The 25,628-nt window shown below is 45.9% G+C and overlaps 2 protein-coding genes across 9 annotated transcripts in view; both read right to left on the minus strand.

The window, feature by feature from the left end:
* Nucleotides 1-11,400, minus strand: part of LOC308669603 (protein mono-ADP-ribosyltransferase PARP12-like) — a 28,526-nt gene extending 17,126 nt beyond the window's left edge. For 2 of the 6 annotated variants that reach the window (XM_081330394.1, XM_081330395.1), the window contains exons 1-5: nucleotides 9,711-11,400; nucleotides 3,884-4,016; nucleotides 1,153-1,405; nucleotides 708-824; nucleotides 379-468 (exon numbers count right to left, since the gene is read on the minus strand). In XM_081330394.1, coding sequence (XP_081186520.1) covers nucleotides 379-468; nucleotides 708-824; nucleotides 1,153-1,405; nucleotides 3,884-4,016; nucleotides 9,711-9,994 — 877 coding nt within the window. In that variant the 5' untranslated portion in view covers nucleotides 9,995-11,400. The remainder of the gene's footprint in view (nucleotides 1-378; nucleotides 469-707; nucleotides 825-1,152; nucleotides 1,406-3,883; nucleotides 4,017-9,710) is intronic. The other 4 variants (XM_081330392.1, XM_081330390.1, XM_081330391.1 and 1 more) reach the window with 4 other exon arrangements.
* Nucleotides 11,401-12,401: 1,001 nt separating this feature from the next.
* LOC308670502 (apoptosis facilitator Bcl-2-like protein 14) lies at nucleotides 12,402-24,185 on the minus strand. Of its 3 annotated transcripts, XM_081332036.1 has the most exons (7): nucleotides 23,701-24,185; nucleotides 22,505-22,653; nucleotides 20,640-21,124; nucleotides 19,356-19,523; nucleotides 17,709-17,779; nucleotides 15,831-16,106; nucleotides 12,402-13,895 (listed from the first exon to the last, which is right to left on the minus strand). In XM_081332036.1, the coding sequence occupies exons 3-7, from the start codon at nucleotides 21,094-21,096 to the stop codon at nucleotides 13,854-13,856; spliced, it is 1,014 nt and encodes a 337-aa protein (XP_081188162.1). In that variant the 5' UTR covers nucleotides 21,097-21,124; nucleotides 22,505-22,653; nucleotides 23,701-24,185; the 3' UTR covers nucleotides 12,402-13,853. The 3 variants fall into 3 exon arrangements, with proteins under 3 accessions (XP_081188162.1, XP_081188163.1, XP_081188161.1); XM_081332037.1 differs by lacking the exon at nucleotides 23,701-24,185 and having other exon boundaries at nucleotides 22,505-22,900; XM_081332035.1 differs by lacking the exons at nucleotides 22,505-22,653; nucleotides 23,701-24,185 and having other exon boundaries at nucleotides 20,640-21,518.
* Nucleotides 24,186-25,628: the final 1,443 nt, after the last annotated feature.

The following is a 25,628-nucleotide window of genomic DNA, read 5'->3' on the forward strand; positions in this document are numbered from 1 at the left end:
ATGTGGCCCGTGAAGCCATCCTGGAAACAGTGAGGGAACGGCCCCCCTGCCTTGGCCCTGGCCCAGAGACCCTCAGATCTGTCCCACTCCTGCCCAGGCCCCCATAGGCACCCTTGATGCGAACGATGTAGGGCTGGCCACGCCCACCCAGTAGGCCATACGCACTCTAGCCACGCCCACCCTGGCCACACCCACCCGGCCCCCTGAGGGCAACTGCAATGCTGATGCGGCTCTCAATGAAATTGAGTTTGACACCCCTGTTCTAAAGCAAGCAGGGGCATAAAAAAAATAGGTGAAAACGGGAGGGCTGAGGCGGGTGGAACCTGCAAAGGTATTACAACTCGCAAGGACAAATCAACCATCTTTGCTGTGACTTACTTTTATTTTTACAGAACTGCCAGACATAATACAGACAGATTTCATCAGTTTTTCCCTTCTCGGCACTTAGATATTTCGGAGGAGGAGCTCCTATAAATAAAAAAGGGAGAAATTAAGGGGCACGGTATCCTGTTTCGGTAAAAACCACAGAACGGTGTACTTTCCCACCCAGATGCAAATGAACTGAGCCTGCAGAGCGGTGGGTTCCCACGTTACATGACCCAAGACCCACCCAAATACAGAAGTGTGTGCTTTGTTACAGACAGGCCCAGCTGACGCCCAGGGCTGGCCCAGAACAGCCAAAGATGCTAAAAAAAGACTTGGCTTACCTTGGTCAGGGTGGCCAACTTTCACAAAATTATTTGGGTTAATTGGTGGAGGTCTCTCATTTTTTGGACGCGTATTTAATCGTTCCTTATCCGCTGCAGGTGCACCATTTGAGGGTCCTACAAGAATGGAGATGGCGTCTATGGTTTTGTTGATGAGACAGGATGGATTATAGAAAGAAGTGTGTTGTAACATAGGTAGGGAGCAAATTTATAATAGTACATAAAACTGCTGCGAAGATTGGATAGCATTTTTTTTCTGCCCTATTTTTTTTGCACTTTTAGCTTTCTCTCGATTTTTCTTACACTTTATTTTTGTATTATTTTTATTTTCCTTTTAAAAAAAATTCACAAAAATTATGAAGGAAGGAGTTTCAACAAGGGAATGAGAAGAGAGAGGTTCTGAAACAGAGAAACGGAGAATCTTGTGAGTGTGTAAAAGGTTCACTACCGCAGGAATTGAGCTCCTTTATGAAGGCAGCAATCCTGGCACTGCAAATGGTTTGGAAGTTCCAAATGGTGTCTCGATCCAGGCCCTCGGAAGTCAGCAGACTCATAGCATGGGGGTCCAGAAGGTTGTGAGACCTTTTGCAACGGGGGAACCGGCATTCTCCTTTGAGAAAATAGCGGCAAATGTGAAGCCGGGAACAATTATCCCTCTGAATGCAGGACCCATCCCCTTTGTTATAGGCACCGCACACCTGGAGAGAGAGACAGAAGCAGAAAGACGCCAATATTTGGGATTGCACAGGAAGCAGGAAAACATCCCAGGCATTAACTTGCTGGGCACCTGTTTTGAGATGCTAACTTAGCCTTATCTATTTAAATACCCTTCTTTTAAAAAAGCCACAGCAAAATTCGACCCATATTCCAGAATTAAAGTGACTTGCATTCATATCTGCTAAGATATCAAGACTGTGGAATTTTGATGCTTTTTAAAAGGGTTTTAGAATTCCTTCACAGAATCTGAGAATTGATGTCAGTTCCAGTTGGTAGACCAGGCTATGAAATCAACTTCACAGGAAGCTTGAAACTGCTTACAGGTAGTCCTCAAAGTAAATGAGGGTTTGGGGCAAAACCTGTCGTAAAATGCAGTCACATGCAAGCTGGTTGCCAAGCATACAACATCACTGCGCGAAAGTGCACGGCTTTCAGAATTTCAAATCCAGGATGTAAATACCAGCCAGGTAGGTCAGTCATAACTTCAAATGGTCACCAAGTGACTGGATTGTATGTTGAGGACAACCTGTACGGAGGTTGGATATAAGTGTTGTGATTCCTCGCCAGCCAGCGGATCCAGCAGCTGAGTCTGAGGAATCAGAGGAGGAGGAGGAGGGGGGCCCAGAGTGACATCAGAGTCAGAGGAAGGCTCTGAGAAGCTCCAAGACTTACAGTCGGACGAGGAGCCCGGCCCCTCTACTCGTGCTCAGGCCGAGACATGGCTGTGCTGGGAGCCTGAGTTGAACAGTGATGAAGCACAGCTGGGAAAAATCCAGGATGTATGAAAACACCGGCAACAGAAGCGAGTAGGACAGAGGGATGCAATGGGGCGGCTCCAAAGGCAAAGGAGAAGGCATTAGGAAGCCACGCCTTGGCAGAATTAAAAAAAGGGAAGGTGTAGGATGTGCTGGTTGCTGAGGGCAACTGTTCGTGTTGAGGATCGAGTTTCTGTGGACTGTGTTTGTTGGCCTTGGACACTGACTCAGGTCTGTGAATAATAAAAGGGGTTGGTTTTTTCTTGTGGTTCCTGCCTGTTTCTTGGAAGAGGATTTCTCTTTGTGAGCGTAATAAGGACTCACGTAGGCTGGGACGGAACAATAATAGGTACAATAGCAGAATCTGGCAAGGATTGTGCTGGACCTGCTCCCCCTCCTTATACGTCAGTGAATTAGGGAGGTGTCTGTAAAAGCTGCTTCCATGGATATTCCCAACTTTAAAAATATTTCAGACCCTTTTTGCCTAAGTATCAATGTCATCTTCCTTACTGTCTACAATTACAGACCTGGAACAGACTACCAGTTCATCTGGTCCAACACTCTGCAATGTGTCAGGAAACCAATTCTTATTGGAGACTGTCCAGCCTCTTCATAAGAAAAGCCCCAGAGATGGAGAAGCCAGAACTTCTAAAGATAGACTGTTCCAATGTATCTTTTTAAAATTATCAGGCCAACTCAGAATTTAGTAACAACCCAGTACATGAATACTAACCCTAAAAACACCCAACTTCAACAATGTTACAAGACCACATGTATTGTACATACATCCATAATTCAACATATGTCTTAACTTAGATCTGTCAGCTATGTAACAGTAGGGTGGAATAGCTTAAACTATACGGGGGGGGGGGGAACTGAAGCAGCAGAATACAGAATATTGATCTAATGGATAAGAGATGATACTAAATCATGATTTAACATGAAATGCAAAGCTGGTACTCCAGTGAGAAAGTAAATCGGAAAAAACTACTGTAGGATTTGGCTGTCTTGTCTTTTTTTTTCCTCTTTCTTTCAATTTCCTACAATTTATCTTTCCTCATTTGCCTGCATTAGTAGTGTACAAACTACTTATGTAGTCCCCAGATGTGTGGGACCAAGCTTTGGGACCTTCACTGAATCTCTGGGAGTCTGGGGACATATTAAGGGGTAACATGGAATCCACTGCATTATCCTTCATATCAGGGGTCTTCAAACGTGGCCCTTTTATGACTTGTGGACTTCAACTCCCAGAATTCCTCAGCCAGGCACAATGGCTGAGGAATTCTGGGAGTTGAAGTCCACAAGTCATAAACGGGCCAGGTTTGAAGACCCCTGCTGTATATTCATTGGCCATTCAAAAACAAGGACTTGAAAGGAAAGTTTGTGTATTAACACTTGTTAGCCATCTCTAGGTGACTCTTGGGACTGGCAGCTATAGAAATTGAATAAACAGATCCCACAAATAACATGTAATCTTCAAACAAGTTGTGTCTATATAACATGTGTCTGTATAACATCCCTAACTCCTTATATTGAGCAAGGATTTTATCTTTCATATCAGAAGCAGCACTCTGGAAGCGTAGATTATCCCAAGTCTGACCTAAGTCAACAAGATCTACTCTTGCTAAACCAATTTTAAAACCCAGGTCCCTGAGATCGGTGGCTTTGTAACAAATAACCAGGCTATAAGTTGGCACAACTTACATCAGGTAAAAGAAAAGGGTCGTTCTGTAAAAGTAAAACACACAGTTCGTCTTCATTAAGGCCAGAGAGTTCGTGATTTTTCAAAACTTTCCGGTTAGTTTCTGATAAAATGTCATGCGAATACTTGCAAGCACTAAAAGAGAATAAAAGAAACAGAGATAAGTAAACTACTCAAAAGTTCTTAAAATTATAGTTGCATTTACAGAAACTCTATATATCCCATAATCCTATTTTTCCCTTTCAACTCTGAAATGCTAGCCCACACTGAAAAAAATACCAAGCACTGAGTCTTAAGAAAACTTGAGAAGTATAAGGAGCAGCGACAGTCACACCTAAAAACACACACACACACCACCAAAACTTTTGGGGCTTTAAAACATAGTGATGATTCATCATGTATTTAGCAACTACCCTGTAAGTTAACTGTTGCAGAGAAATAGATCCATGTGTGGGAAAACTCTGCCTCAAACCCTAAGCACACAGAGTCATGACCAAAAAACAAACTTTTATCTTCCCTTTAACTTTGTTCACTTACTTCATTGAATCACATGATTGAAATCACCATTACTATGCTAAAGCTGTGTCATTAAACTGTAATTCAAAGTTGAGGAGACAACCCGGAGTTTTTTTAAATATATATATATATATATATATATATATCTCCAGGCAAGTATCATCCTTATTTTGCAAGCTCTATAGAATAAGGGCTACTAGCTAAATGTGAATTGGTTCATTAGAGAGTGAGAAAAAGTGCTTAATTTCCACATACATGCAGGCAGTCAACTTATGACCACAATCGAGCACAACATTTTTGTTGCTAAGAAAGTTGCTAAGTGAACTTTGCCCCATTTTATGATCTTTCTTCATTGTTAAGTGAATCACTGCAGTTAAGTTAGTAACACAGATGTGAAGTGAATCTGGTTTCCCCACTGACTTTGCTTGACAGAAGGTCACAAAAGGGGATCACACAACCCTGTGACACTACAAATATCATAAATATGAGCCAGTTGCCAAGTGACTAAATTTTGATCATGTGACCATGGAGATGCTGCAACACTCATTAAGTGTGAAAATCGGTCATTGTCACTTTTTCCGGTGCTGTTGTAACTTCAAATTGTCACTAAATGAAGTGTTGTAAGTTGAGGATTGCCTGCATTATAACAACATTTAAATACAAAAGTTACATTTTCAGCACTGTGGAACAAGAGCAGACTGAAAAAAACCCCACACCTTTAAATTTCACCTCCTTCCGATTCCAAAGGCATTTGGGGGCTTCGTGCTCAAGGTTTGAGGCAGCCACTAACTAGCTGGCTGCATTCAGACACAACAATGCAGTAAACCCACCATCCGTAACCCAGAAATCCCCAGGAGAAGATTTACGGTCACTCTCTTAAACCAAAGCTCCGTGAAGCAGTTTACGGCTCAATGTGAAACTTTGCAAGTCTCCACTAACCCACTTTCATTCTCTCCTACCGGTTGCAGCCCTGAGTAAGTCCCTTGGGTGTTTCTTGACCCTCAGCATCCCCCCCCCCACCGACAGGGTGACGCTGGCACTGGGCTCAGCCTCTTGCCCACTCAGCCAAGGCACGGGTAGATGGGGCAGAAAGCTTTCCGTCTCTGCATCCTGCTTTAACTGGGGGTCTGCAAGCCCCAAATCTTGGCGGTGGGACGCTGTAACCCATAAGCCCCTCCCAGAGTCTCTGGGAAGAGGCTAGCGAAGGGAGAGGCCAGCCACAATTGGCCCCCTCCGCCTGCACTTATCCGGTGCCAAATCAGATCAGGTTACGCTCCACCGTTCCTCCTGCAGCTCACAAGGAAATCGAAACCGAAGACCAGGTTTGTAGCTGGCACGGAGGAGAGATGGGTGACTAATACAGTCTTTGATGTCAGACTGCACAGCAAAAAAAACAAACAAAAGGCTCCCTGGTGCCCAGGCCATCAAGCCCACTGGCACAGGACGCCAGTAATCATTTTTAAGCGATTAAAGGGGCTAAGGTGGTCCTTCAGTCCACAAAGGGGACTTATGGGAGCCCAATTGTGAAGGTAAAACAGGGCACAACTTAGACTGAGCAGCAAAGCCTGGGACCTTTGTAAGCTAGATGCTCACCCACCCGCCGGCCTCACAACTGTTGGCTTTCCCAGAGTTTTCAGCAATTCCTTTCATCCTACCCCTCCTTCCACCTCCTCTGCTGCTTCTTCTATTCCCTCAATCCGCAAACTGGCCAAAGAATGTCAGTTTCTGCTCCAAGAAATCAGCCAGCCTTCATCTCAGCGTTTTTTTAAGCTTGGCCCCTTTAAGATGAGTGCAGTTCAATACCCAGAATTCTGGCTGGGGAATTCTGGGAGTTGAAGTCCAGAAAAACACTGACTAAAATCAACTACTCTTTGATTATTAGCCCTTCCTGCATTTGCTTCAGTTCTATGCATTTCCCCCCGCCCGCCCCCCTGCCTCTGAAGACCCTGCCCTGCACATTCAAGGGTGGGGGTCTTCAGAAATCGGCCCTGCTTTCCAGGGCTTGAAATTGTGCAGCAATAATCTCTGCAGAAAACTTCTGGCCAGCTCCCCTCTGGCCTCTGTATCTTTCGCCGCTAGCTCCATATTTACAATCTCCAAGGCCAGCCACTTGGCAGTCCCCCCCACCCCACCCCCAACGCTCATGCTGTGCCGTTTTCCTAGCAAAAAGAAGTCAGCGTTTTAGAGAAGAGGAGCCTCGAAGGGCTGAAGAGGGGGGTGGCTCTGGAAAGCAAGGGGGACTAGATCAGAGGTCCCCAACCTTGGCAACTTGAAGACTTCAACCCCGGGAGTTGAATTCCACAAATCTTAAAGTTGCCACGGTTGGAGAGCCCTGGATTAGATGGTCTCAAGAGATCCCTCCTAGTCTTTATATCCTGTCAGGGTGCTGCAGGAGAGTTTTCCCACACTGGGGTAGAAGACCCCCCAATTCCTCCCAACCCGTGGAATTTGTGACGTCTCCTTCTTCCTTAGAGAAATCTGGAAGTACCCCAAAATCTGCTTCCGATGCTGCTGGTTTCCTTTCTCGATCCCTGGCATTATTGTGCCCTTCGCCCCTCAACATTTCTGTTTGGACTCATTTTTTCCACAAAAATCTTCCTCCTCCTTTGCAGACAAAAACAGTGAAAACCTCAAGAGACTAAACAACCCTCAAACCAACCATTCACACCTGTTGGGAAGCTTCTTTTAATCTGCATTTTAATTTTAATTTTCTATTTTGAAACGCCCCAAGTAAAATGAGTAGAATTTGTTTGGTTTTTGACTAGTCCCCAGAAACTACTTTAGTATCTTGATCCTGTACTCCAGGCTTGCCGAACTGCCAGAAATGGGGAAGAAGTCGCAATACACTGCGCGACGTCACGAGTTTGACATGCCTGATGTTGTACTCTGTCCTTTTTTTTTAAAAAAATCCTCTAGTAAGAAAATGTTGTAATATGCAGAGGGTAACCACACTGAATTAAGCAAATATATTATCCACATTAGTGAAAAATCCCAGAATGCAAATCTAGAATAGAATAGAATAGAATAGAATAGAATAGAATAGAATAGAATAGAATAGAATAGAATAGAATAGAATAGAATAGAATAGAATAGAGCTGGGAGGGACCTTGGAGGTCTTCTAGTCCAGCCCCCTGCTCAAGCAGGAGAACCTACACCGTCTCAGACAGTTGACTTTCTAGCCTCTTCTTAAAAACCTCCAGCGATGGAGCGCCCATGATCTCTGGTGGCAAGCAGTTCCACTGGTTGATTGTCCTCACTGTTAGGAAGTTTCTCCTTAATTCCAAGTTGCTTCTCTCTTTGGTCAGTTTCCAACCACTGTTTCTTGTCCTTCCCTTTGGCCCTTTGGAGAATAACGTGACCCCCCTCTTCTTTGTGGCAGCCCCTCAAATACTGGAATACTGCTATCATGTCTCCCCTATTTCTTCTTTTCTTTAGGAAGAAACAGGAGCAACATGATAGCAGTATTCCAGTATTTTATCTATTGGGATACGAGTTAAAGTCTGGCCACATCAGGACTTTGAGAAAGTCACTACTGATATAAAATCAGATTAACACAAACTATGGTCTAAAGCAGGGTTTGTCAAACTGCTGGCCCAAGGGCTGGATGTGTCACGCAGAAGCTGCACCCGCCCCATTGCCAGCAATGGCAAAACCGTCCCGATACGTTGCGCGACATTACGTGACATCGTGAGTTTGACATGTCTAGTCTAAAGAGTCAGTTTGGTCTAGTGCAGGGGTAGGCAACCTCGGCTCTTTTATGACTCATGGGCTTCAACTCCCAGAATTCCTGAGCCAGCATGGCTGGCTCAGGAATTCTGGGAGTTGAAGTCCATGAGTCATAAAAGAGCCGAGGTTGCCTACCCCTGGTCTAGTGCAACATGGCTGGCTCAGGAGTTCTGGGAGTTGAAGTCCGCGAGTCATAAAAGAGCCGAGGTTGCCTACCCCTGGCCTAGTGGTTAAGGCACCAGGATAGGAAGCAGGGGACCCCGAGTTCAAGTCCCATCTTAGAGATGAAAGCCAGCTGGACAACTTTGGGCCAGTCCCTCTCTCTCAGTCCAACCCACCTCACAGGATTGTTGTTGTGGGGAAAATAGGAGGAAATTGAAGTTCGTTACTTGGAGTTATTTGTAGAAATAAAGAGGGGGGAGACTGGGGGTTGAAGCCCACCCATCTTAAAGTTGCCAGGGTTGAGACAGACTCTTCTAGAACATACTTCTAAGCCTCACGGGAAAAGCTATGCTACTCTTTCCCAGAAGGGAAATGCTTGGTATATTGAAAATCTGAGTTATAATGGAGCTAATTAAGAACAGATTCCTACAGAGCTTCATGCATCAATAAAGCCACCAGATCTCCAGGAAACTGACTTGGGAGATCTTCAAGCCACTTCCCTGAACCATTTCACAACGTTTTGATCTGGCAAATAGCTTCACGCATCAATAAAGCCACCAGATCTCCAGGAAACTGACTTGGGAGATCTTCAAGCCACTTCCCTGAACCATTTCACAACGTTTTGATCCGGCGAATAACCAGATCGTCCAATTCTCCACCTGGAGATCAAGTCGGCCGTTCTTATAAGTGGCATTCAGCTAATTTTTTGCTGGGTTTCGCCGTTAAGCCGTATAAATAAATAAATAAGCTGCCTTTAAAATAAAACAAAAACTACGTTCACTCTTACCCCCAACTTTTAGACCTGCTGACACTGGATCTCTACTACACCAATTCTTGTCCCTTTGAAGACAAGGTCGAGCCCCGGCTGGGACAAATGGTTTTGTGTAGGCAGCACCATTTTAATCCACCACCATTTTAATTCGCAGAAAGCCGCTTCTGGCCCCCAAACCTCCGGGTCCCGGCTGGGGTTTGGGTGGGTCCGGATTCGAAACGGTTCAAATAAGGCATCAAGGCCCGTTTCGGGGGGGGGGGGGTCCCGGGCGGCTCCCAGGGTCTCGCCTGGCCTCTGATGGGGCTCCAACGGGGGTGGGGGGGAAATCGCGATTAAACGAAGCCACAAAAAGTGCTCGGGGGTCGAGACGCGGCTTGTGGCCTTCTGGTCACTCACACGGGAGGGTTTGGAAAGGCGCTTCGAGTTTCTTTTTGGAAAAAGGGGAAGGGGCTTCCCGGCTGCAGAGGTTTCCCTTCTGGCTTAAGCGCAGCTGCCCCCCTCCTCGTTTTTGTGTTACGCCCCAGTTCCCCTCCCCTCCCCCCCTCCCGCGCCCCGGAGCCCCGCTGACCCGAAACAATCCCCCCCCCGTTCTCCCGCCAGCCCCTCCCCCCTTGGCCAGCCGGAGATCACGAGGACTAGCGCCCCTCTCTCACCCGGCCCGGCATCTCCCGCGGAGGTTCAGCTTGCAGAGGTGGAGCCAGGGGCAGCCCGGGCAGGCCTGGCGGACGCAGAGGCGGACGGCCGAGACGGCCAGCACGGAGGGCTCCCCGGAGACCCCCGGCCGCACCAGGAAGCGCTCCGGCCCCGCGTCCCGCAGCACCTGCTGCAGCTGGCCCGCCGACAGGCCCGCCTCCCCGGGCAGCTCCGAGAGGGGCAGGCGGCCGCCCCGCGAGCACAGCACCTTGGCCAGGTAGCCGCTCACCGCCGGGTCCGCCATGCCCGCCGCCGCCGCCGCCGCCGCCGCCGCGGAGCCGCCCGGCCAGCCGGAATCGAAAGCGAAGCGAGGGGCGGGGCGGGGGCGGGGCCAGGAGGGGTGGCCTCCGCTCTGCGCCGCCCCGTTGGGAGGGAGGGAGGGGCTGAGGCCGGCCACGCCCCCCGCCCCCCCCCCCCGCCCGGGCAGCGGGACCTCCAGTCCGCGGTGGAAAGCGGAGAAGGAAAAGAAAGGAAGGATGGAAGGAAAAAGAAAAAAGAAAGAAAGAGGTTAAAATTATGACTTTTGCCTTTCTTTCTCTCGGGTAATTGCCATGTCATTCCTCCCCTTCCCCTTTGACCTTTTCTACTCTCCAAGTCTACAAATAATATTTTCTTCTTTCAACCAAAATTCCAAATAAGACTTCCAGTCTTAATTTTCTTTTTCTTTTTTTAAAAAAGAATGCTTTATTTCTTGTTCCTTCAAAAGAGAGAGAGAGACAGAGACAGAGAAGAGAGAAAGAAGAGAGAGAGAGAGAAGATTAGAGAGAGGAGAGAGGAGAGAGAGAGATGGAGAAGAGAGAGAGGAGAAAGAGAAGAGAGAGAGAGAGAAGAGAGAAAGAAGAGAGAGACAGAAGATTAGAGAGAGAGATGGAGAAGAGAGACAGGAGAAAGAGAAGAGAGAAAGAAGAGAGAGAGAGAAGAGAGAGACAGAGGAGATTAGAGAAAGGAGAAAGAGAAGAGAGAGAGAGAGAGAGAGATTGTACTCCAGTCTGAAGATTGCCTCCATTTCCATCTCACCCCACCCAGGACCCATAAGCCAGCCTGTCCCGTGAGACTAAAAGCTTATACTCTGTTTCCCAATAAAGCCCATAAGTTGGTTTTCTTGCAATAATGATAGAAGGGAGGCAGAAGATGGAGGAAAGAAGAAAGTCTTAACTGAAGGAGCAAATCCAACGTTCAGTGGGCAAAATTCCTCTTCACGGGAATCAGAAAAACAACCCACCCAAACATCTGCTCATTCAATCAGTGTCCACCAGAGGGCAGCAACACGCCATGAAATGGCTGTGCAAAATAACCACGGCATTCTGCACATCTGGCTGGGGCCGTCAGTCAACTGTGCTCCAGCAATTACCAAAGTCATATTCATAAGCTATGTTCGTGTGATAGGACTTCCTAGCTTCTATTTCCTGCCTTCTGGGTTTCTTCTGGAGCAACAGGAGTCCAGAACTTCAAGGAGACCCTGTGGCCTTCTGGGCATGTGGGAGGTACTTTTTTTGCATGGTTTACTGTGGCTCTGAGTACATCAATACTGGTGCAGGATCACCTGTGACTCTCTCGTCCACCTTTGAGGTGCTTCAAAATAGAGATAGAAATCCAATCTCCTCGCCTCCCCCTCCCCTCAGCCAACAGAGTAACCATAAATTGGACCGTTGGGTATCCTAAGAAGACCAAGGTAAAGGTAAAGGTTCCCCCGCACATGCGTGCTAGTCGTTTCCGACTCTAGGGGCCGGTGCTCATCTCCGTTTCAAAGCCGAAGAGCCAGCGCTTGTCTGAGGACGTCTCCGTGGTCATGTGGCCGGCATGACTAGACGCCAAAGGCGCACGGAACGCTGTTACCTTCCCACCGTGGCGGTCCCTATTTTTCTACTTGCATTTTTACATGCTTTCGAACTGCTAGGTTGGCAGAAGCTGGGACGAGTAACAGGTGCTCACTCTGTTACTCTGCAACAATTCTACCAGGTTTCTTTTCTGGACCATTTCATCCCATTTTGCTTTCAATCTGCGTAGGATTCCTGATGCGTGGATGGCCTCGGCCTCTCAAAAGCGAAATCCCTGAGAAATCACGATGCTTTGCAGTTGTGGATAAGTGTCAATAACATACCCGAATTTTGACCGACACTTGCTGTTCAACAATATTTTTCTTGAGGCTTTTTTTAAAAAATATGGTTATTGGCAAAAATTGCATGATCTCTAGGTTAAGCTGGGAGAGCAATACCCAAAAGCACTGCGATAGTTCCGACTATGTTTCTCTTTAATACCAAACCACCGAATTACTCTTTTTCCCACGGAACCGCACTCCACGGAGTCAGCCTTTGCAGGGTTCTTCCACAATTTCAGAACTGCAAAATTTACCCCCTGGTCAAACCCCCATTTTCCAATCTAAAAAAGAAATCACTTCTACCCCTTCTGAGGAAACGCTTTAGTCCTTGTGCGAATTGAACTGGGGCTGAGGATGTGGCCTCTGCAATACCGTTGCATTTTCTGGCTTTTTAAATTTTTTGATGGTTTCTGATAAAATGACTGTTATCGCCGTGTGCTACCAGAAGTGGTTCCTTTGTGTGTGGTTTTTGGTCTTGCATCTCTGAGTAATAAGACTGCATCTTCAGAGCTAACTCAGTGTAAGCTGAGGCAACTTCAGTAGATTTGTTGCTTTGAATTCCGTTTGCACTTTTTTTAATCTTAAAAGTCTGATTGGTTTCTCCTATAAGCGACACAATATTGAAGGTAACTGTGAGAGGTCAGCAGGATGTAGTGGTGAAGGTGGTGGACTTGGACTGGAGGGACCTGAGTTCCAATTCCCCCTCAGCCACAGAGTCTTGGGGGGATTGGGGGCCGCTCCCTCCCTCTTGGTCCATGTGGTCCAGTCAGTGGACAAGCTGTTGGACTCACAGCAGGAGAGGCAAACTCTGGTCCTCCCTTTGCCTGAAGCCAACTGGGTGACCTTGGGTCAGTATGTTCCTCTTGGCCCTAAAGAGCATCAGTCCCTGGGACAACCTGGTGCAAAACCAAAACACCCCAAAGTGATGGCTGTTGTTGTTGGTACTTAGACAAGGCCAGGGGACTCGAGGCTCAGAGAAACAACAGTGTTGATCATTAGCGTGTGACTCTTCAAAAACCTCATTACTGAGAGAGTGGTCTCAATTCACAACCAAGAAAGCCGTCTTCATCTCTAAGAGAAGTTGGTGAACGCCGTGATTCCAGGCTCGTTTTTCCAGCTTTTAAGATACCAAGGAAGGAGGGAAGAACAGCGCTCACCCAGCAGAGGAACTAAAGAAGAAAATGCAGAGAAGAAGGGTGTGTGTGTGTGTATGTGTCACTTGTTTTATTGTTCTATTAGTTATGTACATCTGAATCAATTGTCGTGACTTAAGCTAATTTTGTCTCTTAGGATTAATCACTTTCAAATCCAGATTCGGGTCTATCATCCCTAAACACACCTCCTTGGGCCAAAGTCATTGTGTCATTTTCTATTTACACGTGTACCAAACCTCCCCAAGAAAGGCAGCGAGAGGTCTGTTCAACTAAATAAGCAAGCATCTAAAGACCGTTAAGCCAAAGAAAGCAGCAATGTTGACAAGGCCCCAGGGGAAAAGGCAAGCAGGTCACAAAAAGTCAAGATGTAGCCGCCATCTTGTCTTTTTGGGATACCGTCCTTCAGGCACCTTCTGGGAAAGGAGATCATGGCAGCCCGGCGTTCGTCTTCACATCCCTGGCTCAACCACTTCTCTTTCCCTAAAGTGCTCATGCAGACTGAAGAAGCAAGGATGAGTCGCGTGCTTAACCTGAAGCCAAAGCTGCAAAATAAGTGGTTTCTTCCCATCCAAAGACTTCCGATCCCTCTGGTAAGAAGGACGCACGGCTCCTTCATCTCTTGCTCAGGTTGAGCAGGACTAAGACAGCATCAGCCATTGCAGACCCTCCCTCGCCCCTGACATCCAGTGCTGCCGTTGCTGGTCTTTCAAAAGTTTCCATGACTCTCCATATTGGAGGCAATCATCTCCCCATATTGGAGGCAATCACGGGAGTGGCTAGGTTTGCCTTTTTCCTCTCACATCCCCATCGCTTTCTCCGTATTAACCAGCGCTCTTGAAGAAGATCTTTCCTCATTCAACTTCTTCCTGGTCTGGTAATCCTAAGGCTTTCATCTGGAAGAAAAGGAGAAAGGGGGTCGGTGGGATTTTATACGTGTTTCCAGGTTTCTTGCGAGTTGTGAGCCTGAAGCTTGAATACGCACTGACCGGCATTTCTCAGGTGAGAAACAGGTTGTCACGGATGGTCTGTGAGAACTCCCCTCTTTGTTATGCCTGCCTTTGGGGCGTGAAAGGAGCTACCGAGCAAACGAACCGACATGGCTGGTGGTTTGTGGGCCATCTGTTCAGCCACACGTGTGCAGAACACACATCAACAGAACGTTTCTGGAACTCAATTAGAGACTGCTGAATATGAAGATAGCCTTCCTAAAGGACACAGAATTTACACGCTTATTCCTACAGCTTATTCCTACAGTTCAGTGGGTGGGACTAACACAGAAATCAGCCCCAGCATCAAATGATCCAAGCATTGAAATGAGGAGGAACAAAAAAAAACCCAAATTCTCAAATCCCACAAATGTCAATCTTCTTGTCTGTTTTTATGCAAAATCTAATGCAAAAATTCAGAACTCTCATATATATATGAGAGGATTCTAGGATTCTCTGAACTGGGGTGCTGGGAATGAAAGGTAAACTACGAATGCCCTGTGACCAGCTTGGAAACACAGGGTTCAGGGGAAGCATCCATGTCACCTAAGAACTTCCCTTGCTCCAGAAACCTATTATTATGGGCTTTCATTGTTATCATGGGCAAGCAAGTCTTCTGAGCAGGACTGATGCCTGGTCATTTGAGAAGGGATGAGGAGTCGGCGTCCTTCCTAGCAGGAAAAGGGGTGGAGGAAGTCCTGAGGCTTCTTCACAACCAAAGCCATCTCCCGAAGCGGCTAAGCCTCAGCTTAAGGACTTTGGAAGAATAGGAGGGAAGATGGAACTAAGGCTACCGGAAGTGCAGTCATTCTGAGCAGCACAGACCTCTTCTCCTGCTGGCTACGGTGAGTTGAGCTGCCTTAGGAATGTTCTCCTCAACTTACTCCTCATAGTTTGCCCGGGACAGTCGTAAAAACGAAGAGAAGAGAGGGCACAAGGTTGCCTTTTTTGATACGCCTTCTAAAATTCTCTTAGAGGAACTTAATACAAAGAAGATGTTTTTGTACAGGTCCCATGGAAATCTGGAGACATTATACCAAGTTCTTCCCAAGTCTCTTTAACTTGAAAAAAAAAACTTTTTCTAAGGATGCTCTTACGGAGATTTTGTTCGAGAAAGGGAGGGAAAAAACTGCAGTGGCACATACAGACAGCGCTGAGAAGAGTGTGAGTTCCCTTCAGTTCCCAAAACTCTGCTGAGTAGTGTAAACGTGAAACCACAAAATGCCTACCTTCCCTGTTTAAGTCTTGTGGCATAATACTGCAATATTGTGTTCAAATCAATGGATTAACCAAAGTTTAATCCTTGGGATTCCCAGCAGTTGTCCTACTCATCAATCCCTAAAAGCTCTTAAAAATCTCCTCCTCCGTTGCGTCATTTTGCAGAGATACCATTCGTGGAATTCTCTGAGAAGATTTAATTTTTCAGTTCAATTACTTCCTTCTTCCTGAAAGAGCTTAGGAAAACATAGGCAGCTACAGGAACAATAATATTGACGAACACGCTGGTTTCCTTTAAAGTTGATGCCCTCTACAGACTGCAGAAAACTGTATAATTATCTCTTTCAAAGTGGGCAACAGACCGTAGCTTCTAAGAACATGTGGCTCAAGTTCATTTAAACCATTCTTATTATTCCTGTAACCGCATATGTTTTCATAAGCTCTTTCAAGAAGAAGGTAGTAATTGTAGGTGATTTTTTTTAACCCCGGAAACTATTAAGATGGGTGGACTTCAACTCCCAGACTTCCCCAGACAGCGTGCTGTCTGGGGAATTCTGGGAGTTGAAGTCCATCCATCTTAAACTTTGCTACGGCTGAGAAAAGCAGATTTAGACTATCGCTTACCAATCCCCCTTGGCTTTGGATCCAAGGGCTGAAGTTTTCCTGCAGATATTTTGTTCCAAAGCCTAGCACAAGATTCATGGGGTGGTTGTCCATCACAGTGAGTCTGGTGGTGGCTTCCATAATCAACGCAAGTTTGATCCTCTTAAGTTCATCCTCTGAACTGACCGTGGAGTCTATGGGTATCTCCTCAAGGAACTGGTCCGCCACTCTCCTGAAGAAGGCGTAGGAGGGCATCATGTCCCAGATACACTGGCAGAAGGTCTTATCCTTCTTCATCTGGAAGAGGAAAGAGAAAATTTATTTAGTTGCTTATTTAATTGCTTATTCGTTTTATTTATTATTTATTTAGCTAGCCAAATTCTTCAACAAGTCGTCTAGGTCAGATTGTTTTCTTTTCTCAAATTGTGTTATATGAAGACAAACAAGAATTCCTCAAGAAATGGGTGGAATGGATTAATGGATGGAAACTTATCAAGGAGAAAGCAACCTAGAACTAAGGAGAAATTTCCCAAGAATGACAATTAGCCAGTGGAACGGCTTCCATCCCGAAGTTGTGGGTGGTACATCAGTGGGAGCTTTTAAAGAAGAGACTGGACAACCATTTGTCGGAAGTGCTATAGGATTTCTTGCCTGAGCAGGGGGCTGGACTAGAAGACCTCCAAGGTCCCTTCGAACTCTGTTATTCTGTATTCTATTCTGCATTTTGATGAGATTGCATGAGAAACTAAGGGCCAAAAACAAGAAGATGCTCAATCATTCAAATGGTTCCTCTTGATAACATTTGTAAATCCCTGGTCTAGATGACTTTATGACTGAAGACAATTAATAATAATAATAAGTTGGAAGGGACCTTGGAGGTCATCTAGTCCAACCCCCTGCTCAGGCAGGAAACCCTATACCATTTCAGACAAATGGCTGTCCAGTCTCTTCTTAAAAACTTCCAGTGTTGGAGCATTCACCACTTCTGGAGGCAGGTTGTTCCACTGGTTAATTGTTCTAACTGTCAGGAAGTTTCTCCTTAGTTCTAGGTTGCTTCTCTCCTTGATGAGTTTCCGTGCGTTGCTTCTTGTCCTGCCTTCAGATGCTTTGGAGAATAGCTTGACTCCCTCTTCTTTGGGGCCACCCCTGAGATATTGGAGACTGCTATCATGTCACCCCTCACCCTTCTCTTCGTTAAACTAAATTTGAGCTTTAACATCTCAGAAGCTAAGATAGTATCAAATTTATATCCTATTACATTTCTGTGGGAGCTCTCTCCATATTTTATTCCACCCTCACCCATAAGTTAGGTTGTTTTATGCCCCTCTTATGATAATGGTGGCTTTTTTGACAGTTTATTCCAGTGAAATAATGTGTCTCTATTCATGGCTTTTCCAAAGACTTTAATGAGATTTACTCCCAGGTAAGGTTGTCTAGGATTACAGACTGTGATTTTTTTTAAAATCACCTCTCTAATCCAGGTCTGTGAAAATACTTCTAGGTGCTCTGAAAATTGAAAAATCACAGAGTTGAACTTTAGGGGGCGGGGGAGGGAAATTGCGTGCTCAACATAAGACAGGGGAACTTGTAAATAATGACTTATTTCAGAGATAGCCAATTTTTGCATTCTCGGAGCAGTTTTCTCTTTGACGGTGGGGAATCTAATGAAGCCTCAAATTGCTCCGTGCTCTCTCTGAATTCAAGGGAATGGCTTTTCCCTCTGCTGGAAGGAGGTCACACCTGGCTTTTAGGAGAGTTTTTTGTTTTTTGGAGAAGACGGCCCTGAAATCCGGGCACTAAGTTGTAAATGAAGAAAACAAGGGAGGGAAGTGAGAGCTCCCTCAATTAATTTGCAAATCAGAGCATTGGAGTCCCTGCCACCTTAGGCTACGTACTTACCTTCTCCTCCAGTTCATCTCCTGATTTCCGTAACAAGGCAACTATTGCATCAATAACCTTTTCTTCGTTGTCTGGTGGAAAGATAAAAATAACTGGTTCATTTTCTCTTAAGGCAGCAAGTAAGATAACAAAGCGCTTGGACTTATGAGGTTGTAAGAAATGATTGGTTGCTTAGATGCCATCAAGCTGTTCTCAACTCCTTTGACCACATACAGTAGATTTTCTCCAGAAAAAAAAAAAGATTACTGGATAAACAGTAGACAAGGCGCCTAAATGCCTCCAGTCTTCTCCTGCTTTCAGGACCCTGGTTTGTTCCAACCACAAGCCTCACCCGCATGGAAAACAAAGTACAGGCGGCTTATGAATGCCTTAGATTATTTTCCATCACGCTAAGGATTTTGTCCCCTGCAACCAAGGAGGAGGATGTTGTCCGGTTTGGTCTGCTTCTGCTCTCAGATGAAAAATATGAAATAAGGTCAGATGTCCCCTCCAGAGAAAGAGGCCTCTGTGGGGATCCTTTCATGACCCACGCTTGCTGGTGGCGCAGTGGTTAGAGCGCAGCACTGCAGGCGAATTCTGACTGCAGTTCGTCGGTTCGATTCTCACCAGGCTCAAAGTTGACTCAGCCCTCCCTCCTTCCGAGGTTGTAAAATAAGGACCCAAGTCATTGGGGGCAACAGACTGATTCTCTAAACTGCTTAGAGAGGGCTGTAAAGCAGTGTGAAGTGGTAGATAAGTCTAAGTGCTGTTGCTGTTGCTTCTTCAGGCTTGCTCAGAGTGGCTCTATGGGGTACGTTGACTGCAGGGCCAACGGAAGGAGAGCTTTTGGGTTGGCTGGCCAGAGGACCACTGCTGCAGCAGGAAGCAGAAATGGCTGGAAGAGGCTGTGATGCTCACAGCAGCTCTCCTTGGCCAGCAGCCGGTTCCTATACAGCTGGCAAAGGTTCCTGTTTGGGGGGGGGGGAAGTTCTACCTCTTGCAACATCAGGTTTACTACGCAGTTCCAGGCTACGCCAGCCCTAACCTGGTCACTGTATCATCCATACCAATGTTCCTCAACCTTGGCCATGCGTGGATTTCAACTCCCAGAATTCCCCATAGTTGAAGTCTACACATATTCAAGTGGTTGAGGAACATTGATCTATACAATTGAAAACCTCAGCTGCGTTCTTCTCTTCTTCCTCTTAAATACAGATTTCCCCTTTTTTATAAGAGGAGTTGGGTGTAGGTGTGTTCAGCTCTCCAAAGACAATGGAGGTGTATTCTTGCTAACCCCTCCTTTCCAAGTCCTTTATTTGAGCCCTGTTGCTTAGCTAAGCAAGATGGCCTCTCCATGCCAGTGCTGCTGAGTAACCATGGTTTGGAAACAAGGATCTAGAAGTCCCTCAATCACCAGTTGAACAGGAGCCTGGGAAATCTTTTGCCCTGTGCATGTGCTGTGAATACATTCAAGAGCCCTCGGTAAAATATTGTGGAGAATGGTTGAGTTGAAATGGGTGGAGCTGCTATGAGACATATAGAAAGCAAGTTAGGGCCTCATCTAGAACTTGTGTCCTAATGGAAATCTTCGGCAGTGCCCACGTGGACAAGGGGTGTGAACAGAAAATCAGTAGCAAGAAATATCCCCATGAAGGAAAAACACTTCACCTAATCCATCATCCTCAGCTGGTGGGATTGGCTTGCTGGCTGAGCCACCGTCTTCTTCTAGATTCAGTGCACGTTCCACTACCACGATGCTCTTCTTCCCATCAGGAAATCTGGAACAATCCACTATCTCAACCAGTCTCTCTGCCAAACGAGGGATGTCCGAGTCATCTAGGAAAGCAAAACAAGAGTGGAACAATTCCATTCAACCATCTCCCTCCAGCGAATGCTTTATTCAAGAACATACAATCAGAAGATGCTTTTGGTCATTATGGCAGAAACATGAACAGCAGCCATTTTGGAATCCAGGCTGGCTCCATCACCACAGAGTTTTGGAGGGAAAGGAGAACGGCCCATGAAGGCTACAGGTAGTCCTTGACTTATGACTTATGAGGTATCTTCCTTAAGCATGCCCAAGGTTTTTGGCCCTTTCCCCCACAGTTGTTAAGCAAATCACTGCAATTGTGAAGGGAATCAGTCATCAGGGGAATCCGGCTCCTCCCCTGGACTTTGCTTGTTGGCTGCAAAGGTCAAAAATGGTGATCACATGACCCCAGGATGCTGCAAGTGGTTTTTATCTTGTGAGTGTAGGGGGTGCTATACTAGTCGTAAGTATGAGGATCAGTCATGTCACCTTTTTCAGTGCCATTGCAACTTCAAATGGTTGTTAAATGAAAGTTAAGGACCACCTTCACTGGCGAGCTGGGGAATTCTGGGAGTTGAAGTTCACAGGTCTTAAAAGTGGCCACAGTTGGACACCCCTGGTATAAATCATAACAAACCGTTCTTTCTTGGTAGCAATCCACCCGCCATTACCATACATTGGTTCCTCTCTTTTTCCTTATCACAGAAAGTCCACACTTCGTTTGAGAAAGGTGAAGGGAAATGTTACTTTTTTAAGAAAATCAGGTCCACGTTTTCCATTTAAATATAAAAACTGGAAAATCAAGCAATAAACGTATCATTGTTCTCGCAAAGGCTATATTAAGTAGATATATAGACCTGATATACTCACAGACGGTCAATAAATTTATTACTGTACACGTCCGTACAAAAGTATGCAATCCAAAATAATGAGAGGTGATTGAAACTCTGCTTATCTTCACAGTAGATAAAAGCTTCAAGCACACCCTGCAGTTGCCATCTTGGCTTTTCTGACCATGTCTTGTGGTCAACCATTATCAGAAAAAAGTTGTCAGAAGGTCATTCTGAAGAACCGTTATGCTACCAAAATTATTCCAGCTTACTGTATATAACCCTAATGAATAATAAGCCTACTTTGCCTACCTGATAAACCCTCAATTCTGGAGACCAGCTTCATGGCATGGCCGTTGACGGAGTCCTGCTTTCGGAATACTCTTTGGCCCCTGGTGTCTTCCGCTTGTGGCCTTAGGCAAGAAGGAATACAGAAGCATTTCCAGTTGGTTCTTGTCTTTATCTTCTTTGACTTCTTCTTCTTCTTCTTCACCTTCTTCTGGTCCTTCTGGTTTGGCGGTTTATGATCTTCTGGAGAAATTTCTGGAAAGGGGACTTCTTCTTCCTTGGCTAGAGTGTCGACTTGTACAACCCGTCTCCTTTCTTCCTGGACTCTGGGTTCTCTTTCCAGTAATTGCCCATATTTGCTTGCAGACAGTCGCCGCTGTGCATAGGCCATCAGCACTCTGAACTCCAGGCTGGTTCTGTCTGTGTCCTCCAGAGGGATTTCTTCCATACTGTCCAGCCCGTTCTTGTATTCGTTGTTCATCTGGCGGCTTCTATCGGGCCCTTCCACTCTACAGCAAAAGAAGAAAACCCAAGTTGCTTTAAGGTTTTTACACCATTCCTTCTTTTCCACCATTTTAATTCTCAGCTGAGGAATGTAATGGACATTTTGAGATGCCAAGGTGGTAGCTGGACAAAACTCTGCTTTACACCCAACACCCCAGTCCAAGGAGGGTCAAAAACCAATGAGATAGCACCACCAAATGGTAGGACATTAAAAAACAAAAGAGGTGGGGCTTTAATCACATAACCACCACAATCTTGACATTTCTGACCCCTTCCCATGGATTCCCCAGATGGTTTCAAGGAGACGCATCTCAGGTAATGGTGGCCGAGAATCAGAAGGAGCCGAGGAGCCCTTTTTTTGACAAACACATTTTATCGAAGCTCAGGAGTTTCTTAACCACAGGATATCTCCTCCTCCTTGCCTGCATCCAGACTGGCTCCTTATAAAGGCTTTTCCCACAAGGGGAGCTAAAGGTGATGCTACAAGAAATTCTTCCTAGGAAAAAAAACAGCTGCTTAGGAGAACTTTATTTTTCATGAAAATAAAAAAATAGACCAGTGACTCGTGTAGTGATACAGCAGCAAGCTGTTTCTGGGGATAGCTGCAGACAAGGGGATCAATAAAAGCATCCCCAAAGAAATTTAAACGGGCCATTAAATTGGGAGGGGGGCATGTAAATTAAGAAGGCAAAAAATAGGGACACCGTGAGGCATCTTGTCTTCTCCCAGATGTCTCCTGGCCGGGCTCTCCTGCCAGGATGCCCACCGCCTTCTTAGAGAGATTTTACACCAGCCCAGTAGACCAAGTTCCCTGGGAAGATTCCAAGCTAAACCAAAAACTTCAAAAAACATTACAAGTCCAAAGCTTGAGTAAATGCCACGGGACATGATATGCAACTAAAGTGATAATTCGATGGAGAAACGGCTCAGAAACGCAGCCTTTACCGAAGGCAATAAGCTTCTTCAGAAACGCTTTGAGAAGTCAAAGGGATGAAGAAGCTGTGGCAGTGCCAGAGCTTTACAAGGGACTTGGAGGTCATCTTTTTCGTTTGGCTTCCCAGAGAAAATGGCAAAGTGTAGGTACTGCATCCCTTCCCAGAGCCCTTTCAGCCACATTTTAACCCATTTGCCACCTCCCTTGCACATATAGTAGGACTAGGAACATCCAGCCTAAGAGTGTCTGGCGAGGAGAAGATGTATTGCAGGATCATTCTGGAACAACGTCAAGATTTTTTTTCTTCCTCAGCTAGGCTAGGCTGAGGTTGCTTCACTTGCTAACATCAATGTAACAATACTGCCAGCAGTTTTAAACAAACTCCCATCCAGCTTTAAACAAACCCAACATTTAAATTTAGCTCATTATTATTAATAATTTGAAGCAATACCTTTGGATTTTAGTGCCCAAATGGTCCTGAAGAAGTCTCTTCCTGACCTTCTCTTCCTGGTCTTCCTACAAAATTACTAAATGGTTGCTTGTGCATAAAAATGGAGTGTCCCCCATGTCAGCTGTGCATCCAGCAGCAAATGTGAGGAACTGAAATGAAAGAGAAGGCTTTCACTTCCTCATAAGGCAGTCAAAGGTTAAAGGGTGGGGTTACCCAAACAAGCTCAAGCAGAGATTAAGCAGCACCCAAGATGAAGTCACTCTTAGTTTGAAATCAAAGGGCACCCCGTACTAGCTAGAAAAACCTCTGGAAAGATATGGGTGAGGGATATCTAAGCAATATCTCGAGATAGTAAGAAGGACCACCTTGGGGGACATCTTGGGTGACCCTCTTTTTCTGAACCCAGCCTCCGTTGTTTTGGAGGCAAAAAAATTCCCTTGCAATATACAGACACAGACATCTAGGCCAGGACAATATAAATCAAACAAACAACTCAATAAAACAAATTCCAGCAAAGTAGAACTTATGTTTGTTCCTCTCATAACTCCAAAGTCTCAATATTTTCTAGGGACATAACTATCCATGGTCTCTTCCCCTTTCAGTGCAGTTGCTCCTTGGTTGAACACCTGAAATCTATACCTTCAATTGTCATTGTTGGAAAATAATTAATGGTAGTCCAATCTCTTCTTGAAAACCTCCAGATGGAGCACCCAGAACTTCTGGAGGCAAATAGTCCCACTGATTAATTGTTCTGTTGGGAAATTTCTCCTTAGTTCTAGCCTGTTTCTCTCTTTTCATCCGTTGCTTCTTGTTCTGCTCTCAGGTGCTTTGGAGAATAGCTTCACACACACACACACACACACACACACCCTTCTTCTTCGTGGCAATCCCTGAGATATTGGAAGATGGTTGTCATGTCACCCCTGGTCCTTCTCTTCATTAAACTAGATATTCTACGCCTTGACTGACCTAGAGCCCATTACCTCTATCTACCCATTAGTTCTCTATCCCCACTTCCAGTGTCAACCATCCAAAGAAGAGCTGAGTCTTTTTTACAACATGCAACTAGAGAATCCTCGCTGTGGGAAAGGCTGCGTTGAAAGACAGCCGAGACTGAACAAAATAAGCTACATCTGAAGGAGGCGTGGAGTTCTATACAGAAAGGAAGAAATAGCCGCTGTTTTCAGGATCAGCACCGTTTCCTTCAAACTGGCAGCTGCAATGGGAAGCCACTGTGGTCAGAAGTAAGCCAGCTCTTTCTCAAAGAAGAGAGATCTGCTCTTTTAGGATTTGCAGCACAGTCGCTCTCCGTAGTCCTTGTCAGAATAAGGATTTGGTTCTTCATTGGTTCTCTGCCTTGACTATGACAGACAGGCACAGGTTTCTGAAATTAATCTGCAAAAAAAAAAGAGAGAGATCCATAAACACTGTTCAGGCTTAAGTTCCATTTCAGGGGGAAATCACCCCATGGAGTTCCTGCTATTATAGCCAAAGCCCCTGTAAATGCAGACTTTAGTCAATAAGCAGCCAATAAGCCAAAATCTTCGACTTCTGTTTCTAAAAATGTGTTGGTTGAGTGCTGCAACCCTGACATCTAGTGGACAAAAAATAACCCTCCGCTATGAAACTTACATAAACTACCATTTTACATAAACTAGCTTGATCTAATCTGAGTGCAATTCTGTGACTTGTCCTCCCTGGCTTTGTCCTACTATTTTACATAAATTGGGCCCCAAAACTTTAATGCAGTGGGTGGAGATTGTTCTTCTCTGCCTGAAGCCCACCTAACCAATCCCATTGACCAATCACACTCTCATTGTTACACTTTCTGGAATGTTAGTTTCTAACTCTCTGATTTTATCAGAGATGCCTATCAAGACACGGCCTGTTGCCTAGCCTGCAAATGTGGAGCCCTTAAAGCAGGAGTCTTCAAACTTGGCCCTTTTATGACTTGTGGACTTCAACTCCCAGAATTCCTCAGCTAGCCATGCTTCCCAGTTGAAGTCCACAAGTCATAAAAGGGCCAAGTTTGAAGACCGGTGACCTAGGGCTACAGAATGTGGAGCTACCACTTGAGGGCAGCACAGAGGTCCAGAATACTCTCCTGGCTGCCATCTGGAGGCCATAAAGGATGTTTGCATTCCAGAGTGTTTTGGAGTGGGGTGGCTATAATAAATCTAATAAATATGATAGCTCTAGTACAAAAGTGTGGGAAGCAGCAAGTGATGGTCAGATAAGTCAAGGTGGCAGCTGTGCAAACAAGATTGGCCCCTTCATTACTGATCAGCAGTTTCTCTAAACAGATTCTCAACTTTGGTAATTTTTTAATTCCTAGGGAACTCTGGGAGTTGAAGTCCACACATCTTAAACTTGTTGAGGATGAGAAACGCTGCCCTAGAATAACATTTCTAAACTGTTCTTTCTCCCAGATCTAAGTAAGAACTTAGGCCCGTTACAGTGAATCAGATGATGGAATTGTTCAAATCACTAGTGCAGGGTTAGGCAACCTTGGCTCTTTTATGACACATGGACTTCAACTCCCAAAATTCCAGAGCCAGCTATGCTGGCTGAGGAATTCTGGGAGTTGAAGTCCCGAAGTCATGAAAAGGGCCAGGTTTAAAGACCCCTGGCTGTTACGGTGCATCAGACGATGGAATTGTTCAAATCATAGCTGGCTCAGGAATTCTGGAATTCTTTTACAAGAGCCAAGGTTGCCTACCCCTGCACGAGTGTGATTTCTGATGGAGACCCTTGTACATACTGTACCAACATGCTTCTTAGCAGCTTCCTTGAGTTTCAAGTCAATTTCACAGTCAGTGCTATAGTTTTAGGTTATCTATGATATTTAATTCATTTCTGTAAATGTTTATGGAGGAAGGCTGAATTTCGGCCAGGTAGCCGCTCACCGCCGGGTCCGCCATGCCCGCCGCCGCCGCCGCCGCCGCCGCCGCGGAGCCGCCCGGCCAGCCGGAATCGAAAGCGAAGCGAGGGGCGGGGCGGGGGCGGGGCCAGGAGGGGTGGCCTCCGCTCTGCGCCGCCCCGTTGGGAGGGAGGGAGGGGCTGAGGCCGGCCACGCCCCCCGCCCCCCCCCCCCGCCCGGGCAGCGGGACCTCCAGTCCGCGGT

This window comes from Vipera berus (assembly GCF_964194415.1).
Source record: "Vipera berus genome assembly, chromosome: 6".
Classification (NCBI taxonomy): Eukaryota; Metazoa; Chordata; class Lepidosauria; order Squamata; family Viperidae; genus Vipera; species Vipera berus.

Coding starts and splice junctions, on each gene's coding strand:
- LOC308670502 (XM_081332035.1), bottom strand. CDS start 21,189: ATGGTGGAAAAGAAGGAATGGTGTAAAAACCTTAAAGCAACTTGGGTT. Junction 19,524..20,639: donor CAGAATTGAGGGTTTATCAG/GTAGGCAAAGTA, acceptor TTGCTTTCCTAG/ATGACTCGGACATCCCTCGT. Junction 13,896..15,830: donor TCCAAAGCCAAGGGGGATTG/GTAAGCGATAGT, acceptor CTTTTCTTCCAG/ATGAAAGCCTTAGGATTACC.